Source organism: Pyxicephalus adspersus, chromosome 2 (assembly GCF_032062135.1).
Source record: "Pyxicephalus adspersus chromosome 2, UCB_Pads_2.0, whole genome shotgun sequence".
Taxonomy (NCBI): domain Eukaryota; kingdom Metazoa; phylum Chordata; class Amphibia; order Anura; family Pyxicephalidae; genus Pyxicephalus; species Pyxicephalus adspersus.
In genome coordinates this window covers 101,934,481-101,946,313 of record NC_092859.1, presented here as the reverse complement: position 1 = coordinate 101,946,313, position 11,833 = coordinate 101,934,481, and the positions used below count along the sequence as shown (strand labels likewise).

General features: G+C 38.3%; 1 protein-coding gene across 1 annotated transcript in view; it reads left to right on the top strand.

Moving 5' to 3' along the window:
- Nucleotides 1-8,629, top strand: part of ABCD2 (ATP binding cassette subfamily D member 2) — a gene marked incomplete in the record, with an annotated part of 21,239 nt that extends 12,610 nt beyond the window's left edge. The window contains 3 exon segments of the mRNA XM_072401631.1: nt 2,742-2,826; nt 3,283-3,408; nt 4,123-8,629. Of these exon segments, the coding sequence (XP_072257732.1) occupies nt 2,742-2,826; nt 3,283-3,408; nt 4,123-4,333 (422 nt within the window).
- Between the last annotated feature and the right edge of the window lie 3,204 nt (nt 8,630-11,833).

The following is an 11,833-nucleotide window of genomic DNA, read 5'->3' as shown; positions in this document are numbered from 1 at the left end:
GAATGTGCGAGCGAGCGTCTGATTCTGCTTGATGAATTAGGGCCAAGGTATGGGTTGCAGTATTAATTGTTATTTGTTCATGATAGTACTTGTGTTTGGTACCTAATACATAATTCCAGTAAAATTCAATTATTCCTGACAAACAAGAGCCGTTTTCTGTTTCTTTTGTAGTCTGCACCGATTGGACCTGCACAGGGCGATATCACACATTGTTGCGAAAGCAGCTAAAATGATTTTAAATGCTAGGGGTCAGTGCCTTAAAGCTACTAATTACTAAAAATATTTGTAGTTATTTAACAAGTATACGTTACTTGAATACATTGCAGCTATTCTTACACAGTTTTGTCACACTGTGTAAATTGATAATTGCTTAGGGAAAGAAAGTGAAAACAAGGAAGGCTTTAAGGCACATACATTGTAACATTCATAGGTTTGTATTTGTCAATGCTGAAATTGTGGGGACATTAGAGAAGATAGGTTATTTTATTTGCAGAAATTAGGCTGGGTCTACACGGACGTTTTTAAAAACACATGTAAACGTTCCTACTGTGTTTATATGCTTTTTTTGCACTTTTATTAGCGTTTTAAAGCTTGCCTTTGACGTCTATGCTGCATTTTCCGAGCTTTTAACGCATTTACGTTTCAAGTGCTTATAAGTCTAGGAAAACGTCCCATTGAAATCAATAGAAGCATTTTCCCGCATTTTGGGGCTTTTTCCAGCATTAACACCGCGTTTTAATTTTTCAAACGTTGCAAGCAACGTTATAGATAACGCTCCTGATCATGCCTTAAGGAAACATCCTGAAATCCATGGGAATTTAAAAGATGGGCTTTTAAAGCCTCAGGTTAAACACTGGGGAAAACGTCCATGTAGACTAAGCCTTAGGTAACTATAAAGTTGCTGACACATATTTTACGGTTTAATGTACTAAGGAGTAACCATTTTTTTAGTTACTATAAACATAGTTAAATTTATGTAGGAGTAAGCCTCAACATGTTTTCTGAACCTTGTTGCATACAAATAGACTTCTATTATCAGTGAGACCTCAATGAAGGGCATTCGGCACAGCTTGAATTTGAATGTGAAAGCCAATAGAAGATCAGATCAGTATGAGACCTGACCCTGAAGCTGAGTGAGTGCATGCTGGCTTCCTGAAAATCACACAAACAGAATTTAAGCAGGATTACCTCAATAGAGAGTAATCCTTCTTACTGCTGCCTAGGCAGGTTTAGGTTTCTTTATTTTCCTATATGGAGTGTGTCACTTCTACAAAAATAAATCTTGTAGTAGAGAGGCTCGCAATAGGCCTGATTTATTAAAGTTCTCCAAGGCTACACTTTCATCAGTGAACCTGTGTGATCCATAAAACCTGGAATGGTTTTGGTCCAGGATTGAAAACATTTGCTAACAAATAGAAAATGTTTTTTTAAGAAATCCATTCCAGGTATGCTGGATAACCCAGATTTACTGATGAAAGTTTCTGCTCTCCTGCCTGGGAGAGCTTTAATAATTCAGACCCAATCTGTCATGAGTTTTGCATATTTCGAATTTACTAATAAAAGCTACAGGAGTGCATGTTTGTGTGAATCCTATATCTTTTACCGTGGGTCTATATAATATTGTGAACAGATTATACATTTAGAATAAATTAATTCAGTTGTAAAAGTAAGAGACACCACAATATGTATGCTATCAACTTTATTGCCAAACAACACTCTTCTGTGCACCTTCATGTTTTAGGTGTAGGGGTCTGACTTTATGGCTTAGTTGAGGGCTGTCCAAATTTATCCCTTAAATGTCACAAACTGGCCAAGCGTTTCATGAAAACAGGGTAATTTTCTGATTCTTTGTAAACCAAGCCTTTCTAAATTTACTTTGGTGTCTGTTAGAGAAATACTAAAATGTGTGTGGATCCTGGCCCTTGAGAACTGGAGTTAGACAGCACTGGACTGATTTAAGCAACTCCCCCTACTATCAGTTAGAGCAGTTCCAACAGTAATACCTGACCCCACAATTTCTCATTTGGCTGAAAGGGCACAAATCCAAACAGATACACTACAAAATCTTGTGGAAAGCCTTGGTAGAATATTTTGGTCTGTTAACAGTTGGAGTGAGGGTGGGGGTTGCAAATCCATATTATTGTCCATGGTTTTGAATTGGGTTGTGGAACAAATGTGTGTAGAAGTAATGGCTCATGTAATGTCAGTATGCATGAACTGCGTTAAGTGACAGACGATTTTTATTTGGATTATCAATTAAATTACTGTTTTGATTTACTTTCCCTGCCCAAAGGTGTTATTGGGTGCTTCAACTCACCCTTAAATTTCACCCAGCAATACCATTTGGTCAAGAGTCTGTCCTGGCTTGTGATTTAAAAGTAATTATAAAAAAATTACATTGCTCTGTTGTTCCCAGGTACTGTGTTAGAATGGCAGTACGGTATAATGAAATAGAACCTATCTGCCTTTATTTTAAGCAATGATGTGAAGGAATGTACAGAAAGTTACTATAAAGACAACTGAGACACTATATATATATATATATATATATATATATATATATTTAAATTGTATTTTTCCACTACACTAAAGTAAAGTAGAATCTTAGTGATCACTTCATTAGTTTACACCATCATTGCTTGTTACACTGCCTTATTAAATACACCTAATAGTGCATTATGTAAAACATAGTTTCCTAGCTTAAAAAATAGTGTTATATTTGCTATATGCTATATTGGCAGGATGGGATGCAATTTCAGACTGGAAAGATGTCTTATCAGGAGGTGAGAAGCAACGGATGGGCATGGCACGAATGTTTTACCACAAGTAAGCATAGGATGTATTTCTTCTGGCTAATATCAAATTAATTACAGATAATGTTAAGATTTTTTTTGCTGTTTTCATTGTCTAATGCATTTTTATTGATGACATTAATTATTGACCACAGAGAATGGATAAAAAGAATATGAGTCTCTGAAAATAATGTAAACCATCTACTCACCACTTGATCAAATCAATAGTGAAGGGGGTACAGATCCCCTGGTCCTGCGGGGATCTGTGACAATAGTCAGTGTTATCCCCAAGGTAGCACAAGTTGAGCCACAGTTACAGATTAATACTATAGACGAAAACCTTTGTAAAAAGTAGACAAATTCTTGCAAGCTGTTGTTTAGGTATTTTACTTACAGACATTTTGGGCTTCCCCATAGATGTAACCTAGCCTTTTAATATATTATTAACCAGTTCGTTAATTGATTTTTTTTTTCATTTCTCCTATGAAAGGCCACAATATGCTTTGCTAGATGAGTGCACCAGCGCTGTGAGTATAGACGTGGAAGGAAAGATATTTCAAGCTGCAAAAGATGCTGGGATAAGCCTCCTTTCTATAACTCACCGCCCATCTCTTTGGTAAGCACTATGCCTATGGCAGCCATTCAATTTGGATAATGCATTTTTAAAACACATTAGCAAGTAAAGTTCTCAGGGTAGCCCTAAATTTTTGATTGATGAATATACGTATGATAAACCATCTAACAAACAGAAATCTTCATACTGTGAGAGTAGCATTGCTTCATGGAATCTTATTTAGCTTATTTAAACTAAAATAGGTATACTAATTGTGAAGCAGTTAGTTTTCTTCTATCACGTCAGGTTTTTTCTTGACACACAAGACAGTGTGGTCAGAGGTTGTGCGCTGCTCTATGTAGTAAATAAGCAAAATTTGTTGGCAATTCAGTTTCCCCTTGTGAAAAAAATGAAGACATAAAGAGAGTCATTGAGTTGTTGCAATATCACCAACACAAGTGGGTCATCTGGGTTGACCTTAAAATGGTAAGCTTCCTTCTTGGTCAACTACGTGGATACACCTGCAAGATACACATTGGGTGGAAAGGAATTGGCCTCTAAGATCTGCCCTAAAACCGGATGATCCAAACATTCTACATGAGCCCCTTATTGATAGAAAAATATTATATTCCCACCTCTGCACATGAAACTAGGTCCGATGAAGCAGTTTGTTAAAGCTTTGCCAACAGAAGGAGACTGTTTCAAGTACCTCATTTTGGCAATTCCCAGCCTGTCATTTGAAAAAATAAAGGCCGGTGTAAAATTATGTTTCCACAGGAAATATCACACCCATTTGTTGCAGTTTGATGGAGAAGGAGGATGGCGCTTTGAACAACTAGATACAGCCACACGTTTATCACTAAGTGAAGAAAAACAAAGACTTGAGTCTCAGCTTGCAGGCATACCCAAAATGCAGCAGAGGCTGAATGAACTGTGTAAAATCTTAGGAGAAGACTCGGTGCTTAAAACAATCTCTGAAGATGAATAATGTTTAACTTAGCGTGCTGCACATTCTCTATATTTTTTCAGTGGTTTACCCAGATGAAAGATTATGATAATATTTATGAATGTACTTTATGCATGGACTGCTTATCTGGATCTGGGTAAAAAAGAATATAAAGTAAGTAAATTAACTTACATGTGTGGTATCTTTTTTCTTTACATACTTTTTGCCCTAGGAACTACTGCTCACTCATTTGTTGTTGTTTTTTTTAACACCCTTTTGTATACCTACTTGTGACTGTAGTGTAGTGTATGCACATTTCAGGAGGCAATGTTTCCTGAGATGTTGCAGCGAAGACTTCCAGCTCCTACAGTAAAGTCACTTATGTATCCCCCCCTACTACAATATTCTGTTGATAAACAAGCATACCTCACAATTAATTTGGAGGGACTATCCCTCCTGCTCATTAGTTGCTCTTCTTTTTAGATGATTATATAAATCTGTACCATGTAATATTTACCTATTAAAATGTGTTGTATTGCACTGGACCATTGATCCTGAATCTAGAGCAGTGTTTCTCAATGTGGGGGAACTCTTTGAACTAACTTGAACTAACTAACCAGAGCCATGTCCCCTGTACTGATCGCAGGCTCAGGGAAGTGGGCTGGTTGTGTTTCAGACCTGCGATGGGAGAGTGGGTGGGTTCTAGCATCATGACTTCACTAAAGGGGAAGTTTCTTCCCCTTTAAATGACACCCAGCTCCCCATGCATGCGCAGTCCGGAGCCGGTAAATGTAGTCGTCCGTCGGCCCAAAATGGTTGGGGACCACTGACCTAGAGTATTCAATTTTTAAATGATATAAAAAAAACATAGTTTTAAGAAAATGTTTATTTTATACAGTCTCTAACGTGGCTACATGATGGATGTGTCATTTATCTACATGCTAGTGACTACAAAGTGTCCCTCTTCCCTATCACAAAAAATTGGGAGGTATGTAGTATGCCTTTTAACCATGTCTGCATTTTTTTGCGGTTGCAACGACATGATTCATTGCAAGACTATTTGTGTTAACAAGCAAGTATACCTAATAAAGTGACCACTAAGTATATACATTTCAGCGTTTACCATTACACTTTAAAAAATCAGTGTCCTATTACCAACAACAATAAAATATTCTATGGTTATACATAGAGTTATACATGGAGTTGTGAATTTACAAGCTGACATACATTTTATACACTAGATGGCACTGCCACAATGTTAAAAGGTATTATGTGGTGTAAACCAAGGTTTCTTAAAAGGCAACTTTCACAATGGTTAGCTGTCCTCTAAAGTATGTGGTCAGCTTACACTCTTCAGCTGAACATAAAGCAGGTACAGGTATGAACATAAAGAAACTGACATAAAGCAGGTTTGTTTCTCTAATGAAATAATGAAATATACTTTACCTTTTCATTAAAAAATGATTTCATCCTATTCTGCAGTCACGGGACTGCACAGTCTCATTTCTACCCTTTTCCCTAGATTGGAAGGGTCATGTCTCCTCAGTGATGTAATGGGCAATATACTTACATCACACACTGTAGGGGTTTGCAATTTCTGTCTGTGGGTAGCAGCACTTTGAGTTGCTGTTAGTCACACCTGTGCTCAAGTGTGGCTGAAAACTGACTGAGGCATTCTTTCTACTATTACAAAGTAGTTGTGGTGTATTAAACTACAACTGACTAGAGCTGTCCATTGTAATGCTGCCCCAGTTATTATACTGAATGGGGCAGTGCATAAAAATGGAAAAAATGCACTGAAGCACAATGCCTAAGTGGGATCTTCGGACATTACTCACTGTGCAATGTCTGATGTCCTTGCATATTGAACATTATATAAAGAGCAGGATATAGGCATGCTATGCAGGAACATGCCGCCCCGTATCCCTGAGGAAGCAGCCCAGGGACACAAACTGCCCATACTAGCACAGATCTTTTTCTGTGCTTGGTGTGGACAGAATCCAAATTTAAAACGGCAACTGGCAGGATTACCAGAAAAATGTAAAATAAAACAAGCAAGTAAAAAATAAAAACACATTTCCAAGTACGGTAACAGCATTTTTGCTTATTTTTAAAAGACAGATTTTTTAGGAGCCCCTTAAGTTTCAAGACACAAGAAAATAATACCTTAGGGCAAATAAACTATACAAATGAGCATTAGTAAAGTAAACCTGTAGTTTACCCTTATTATTAGGGTTTGCTTTATTGAAGACCCTATAAGCTCACCTTGCTTTTGCTCCCCTGCTATCTTCTGTTGGCAGAACTCAAAGGCCTTGTGATCGGGGGTAGACATAGAGAGGCCCAGACCCTCCAGAGCCAAAAGAAGCCCACAAAGGGGTCCCAAGTCAGTTCAGCAAGGGAGGGAGGCTAAGCAAGTTCTGTAAAAGGTCCCACTGTTAGCTACGCCCAGCTCTTCTTGAGATGATCTCCTTACCTCTCCTTAATGCCTTGCTGGGTGCCTGAACACCCAGATAAGCCCAAGTAGATTCATAGTTTGTCACAGAGCAGTGTACAAGTTTCAGCTTTTAGGAAGCTATGCATTTAAACAAAGGAGGATTTTGGGGTAAGGCCAGATGGAGGTGTTACTGCGCTGAATATAGGTCTGCTTTAAGCTACTTTTAGAACTACCTGGAATAAGAACTAAACATACTTTTGTTCATATTTACAAAGCTTTATTTAATTTTTATTTTTATTTGTCCCATGAACATTAGGTAAAAGTAAGGTATACTACACAACAAAGATATGTTCTTAAATCCCAAGCAGAATAAATTAGCAATATTACAAAAGTATTAAAAATGCCCTACATTCTCAGCCAATTCTATTAATTTGAAATTGTTTACCTAGACCTGATATTATAGAACACTCACAGCTGTTCTTTCCAGTTTATACCAGCAAAGGAAGCACTGGAATGTCTAATGCCTGTCTGTGACTACTGATGGTGTCACAGGGTCAATTATTTTCCTCCCCACAGAAATAAGCATCTCCAGTTGAGGAGGTATACTCAGTAATCTGTCCATCAATCTGCTGGAGATTCAAGTGATATGTCATCTGCTTCAAGTGATATGTCTATTACTGCTGCATTGACTGTAGTATCTGAAGGGCTACCCAATAAGGATCCACTCTGATAATGCCAAGTTGGTAGCATACAAAAATCATCATGTTGGCATGAGATCACTACTGAAACTCCACTAGTGTAAGGTACTCCCCCCGCCAGCGACCCTGCGTCGTACTCACCCGCTGGCAGCTGGAGGAGACCGCTGCAGCAGACAGTGCGGCCAGAGCTGCCGCAGCTCTACTTGCAGCGTGCCTCCTTTCACTGGCAGAGGGATCCGTCCTGGCCAAACTACAGTTCGAACGGAAACCCCAGCATCTCTGCAGGCGTGCTCAGTACAGCACGGCCCAAGGGTCCTGCTGTAAGAGGCGCGCCTCTTGTACACCCCGGGGTCGAGGCAGCGGGCTGCCTCACCATGGGGCGGGGCAAGTATACTTTGAATTCCCTGCAGCCAAAACGGCTGCAGGGGTTTAAATATTCAGTATGTTTTCTCCTATCCAGTAGCACCAGGTGGTGCAATGTGATTGGGCACTCTGCCCATTTAATGAAACCCTGTCATTAGCACCCTTGCCCGTTATAGACTCTGTGTTACAGTGTGTTTGGGTGGATTGCTTGTGTTGGATTACCATTTTCACCTCTGTTGTCTTCCCCTGTGTCTTTTCATTAGCTCGTATTTATTACCAGCAGCGACCCGGTCTGATTATTGACCTTGCATGAACTCCAGCTGCCCTGACTTTGGATTGTCCCTGACTAAGCCTTCTGCCTCATCCTTTTGTACCTCGCTTATCTGATTGATCTATTGTGCTTGACCTCGGCCTGTACCTGGATCAGAAGAAATTCCTACCATTCTGATAGCTCTAGATTAGCCAGATAGTCCATGACCACTAATGGACCAGTGTTTTTGAACCTTTTTTGAGCCACGGCACATTTTCTACTTTGAAAAAATCAGGGGCACACCACAAACCAAAAATGTTACAAATTGACATTCTGTAGCCTGATACAGTATATATAATGAAAATATAGTTTCTCAATTTATTTGTACTCACTCCTGTTTAGAAGACTTGGATCAGGGGTACCCACACTTTTTTGGCTTGTGAGCTACTTTTAAAATGACCAAGTTAAAATGATCTACCAACAATAAAAGTGCTAAACATATATTTATTTATCTATATACCAAGTATACTTTTTATTTATATATATATTGTTTACCTTGCAAAACAGCAATAAACATGTATGGCAAAATACAATTGTTTATTTTCTTTTTTTACTTTTGCTTTAAATTTATCCTTTTGCAGCTCACTTTAAATATTAAAAACAAATGAACATGTGCAAACTCCTGGCTCAAATAGTTTTATGTGTTATTGGCCCAATCACTCCACTAGCTGTGCATAGGTGTAACACAGGGCTTTAAAGAAATAAACCTGGAGACTCCCACATTTATTTTAACAAAATTACACCTGCCACATCCCAAAAATAAATAATAGAAAAAGAAAAGGTGAGGGGCTTTAAATGCAGTATATATATATATATATATATATATACACACATATATGACTATGTTGCAGAGTAACTAATAGTTGTACAATTCAGCAATACCAGTACAGTAACATTGAAAATTATTAAAAAAAAAACCGATAACACAACAAAACATGCAAAGCACATATGCATAAATTATCCTCATTAATTATATGGCCATAGCCGTATGGCGATCCACCCCTGACTTGGATAATTTCCCACGGTACACCTGAAGATCTCTCATGGCACACTAGTGTGCCGCGACACAGTGGTTGAAAATCACTGGCTTAGACCTTTTTCATTAAAGTCCAGTTCTGTATCCAGCTTCTGAGTCGCTGACTTTATTGACATTGCATGGTATTATTACACATGGAAGACTTTCTGCAGGTAGTACAAGTCACTCAGATTTAGCTTTAAGACAATGGTCGCCAACCATTTCGGACCCACGGACCACTAAAAATGTATTGGCTCCAGACCGTGCAGGGAGAAACTTCCCCCATAGTGACATCATGATCCCGCCCACTATCCTGAGCCTGCGATCCATATGGGGGACATGGTCCGCGGCTTTGGCCAGTGCGCCTTCCCAGTTGGGCCCTTCTCAAGACCCAGTACGTGTACACACCAGCAAGAGGCGCAGACCACAAAAATTTTCTTGCGGACCACCGTTTGGCAACTGCTGCACTAGATGGAACCTTTCCTTTTTACTTGTCTAGTATCAAACCTTCTAGAATCCTGTGTCCCCCAATGAACTACCAGTAAACAAAAATATAAATAACATTTTTTTCTTATATTTGAAATTCTTTTTAAAAAAAATCATAAAATTCTCTAATTTAATATATATACAGAGGAGCACATATTGAACAATTTATTTTTTTTCTTTATCTGTCAGCAAAGGTGAACTACAGTGCCTAATTTGCATTTTATAGTTGTGAGCTAATTATATTTTCATGTTCACACAATACCAAAAGTTCACTGCTTGCTACTCCTAATCCTATAGCCAGTAGATCAATGGTCGCCAACCATTTCGGACCCACGGACCACTAAAAATGTATTGGCTCCAGACCGTGCAGGGAGAAACTTCCCCCATAGTGACATCATGATGCCTGAACCCGCCCACTATCCTGAGCCTGCGATCCATATGGGGGACATGGTCCGCGGCTTTGGCCAGTGCGGCTTCCCAGTTGGGCCCTTCTCAAGACCCAGTACGTGTACACACCAGCCAGAGGCGCAGACCACAAAAATTTTCTTGCGGACCACCGTTTGGCAACTGCTGCACTAGATGGAACCTTTCCTTTTTATTTGTCTAGTATCAAACCTTCTAGAATCCTGTGTCCCCCAATGAACTACCAGTAAACAAAAATAAAAATAAAATTTTTTTCTTATATTTGAAGTTCTTTTAAAAAAAATCATAAAATTCTCTAATTTAATATATATACAAAGGAGCACATATTGAACAATTTATTTATTTTCTTTATCTGTCAGCAAAGGTGAACTACAGTGCCTAATTTGCATTTTATAGTTGTGAGCTAATTATATTTTCATGTTCACACAATACCAAAATCCTGTCTTATATTGCCAAAAGGGTGTGTTAAATTATGTGGTTGATTTATAGCAATCACCTTTATTATTGCACAGTAGCCTAGTTAAGGTGCCTATAAAAAAAATAAAAAATTAAAAGGTTCTCGTAATATAAAAACAACCTATAAATTAAGGTATATGCCAAAACTGTCACTTATTAGGGAATTAAATTCAGACCACAATTTTCTAAACTTGGAATCTAACACTGGCTATGCACTTGTATTTTCCAAGAAAATTAGGAATGTTTGTCACCTATTCAGAAAAAGATGAGAGTAATTTCATAACCTTTGAGAGTCCATTATCATCTATGATTCTGCATTAACATCAGCAATGACTACTATGTGGCCATGCTTTTGACTGTCAGTTTAAAATAAGGAATTATAACACTTTAGACACAAAAAAATTATGTAGGAAGATACTTATAAACCCTGCCTCTGAGGTCCCTTTATACTTCACAGTGCATTGATGCACCTCTGTCTACACCACTTCTACTAGTATCAGGAAAATGAACAGTGCTCAGTATCAGCAGACTTAGCCACAAGAATTTAATTGAATACCATTTATAGATAGCTTGTGGTCAGACTATACCTGGACTGTCCTTTCCCAAAAACTGAATCTATTACCCAATGGACTTTGTATCAAATACTTTGTATTACACACACTCACTTTTCTGATGTACAGGTTGACATTCAAAAATCCAGGCATCTATATAATCCGGTTCCTTCAGATTTCCAGCATGGATTTCAGAGCGCATTTTCAAATATACACTGTTTTCTGGAGGCACCATTTATGTTTTGATGACGCTGTACTCCAGAATCAGCTGTTGAGTCTTGCTTGCACATGCTTTCCTGCTGATTCCTTCTCATTTATTTGCTGCTGTATAACCCCAATATGGATTCAGCATCCATTGAAAGGACTGTACAGATAGTCAATTTCTGTTAAACATATACAATATATATAACCATAAGAAATCCAGAATTTTCAAAAATCCGGCACTCCTCAGGTCCAGAGGTTGACGGATTTTTGAATGTCAACCTGTACTACTAGTTTTCTATCTTAAACAGTACGTACCACAGCAAATGGCATTAGCCTAAGCCTTCAATGTTTGTAAAGGTGAAAGTAAATTATTTATGAATATGAATGATAAACCAGCTAAGCATGACACAAAATATATATTTTTATTTATTTATAGATATATTGTGGCATAGCACAGGGGGATCGCTCATGGTAACGGGATGCTTACAGGGCAGATTAGAGGCAGCAGACTCCAAAAGTCCAAAATAACAGCAGTTTTTATTTGTTTAGGCAAGTGTTACAGCACACTCCCCAGCACTTCACAACAAAACAAACAGTAGCCC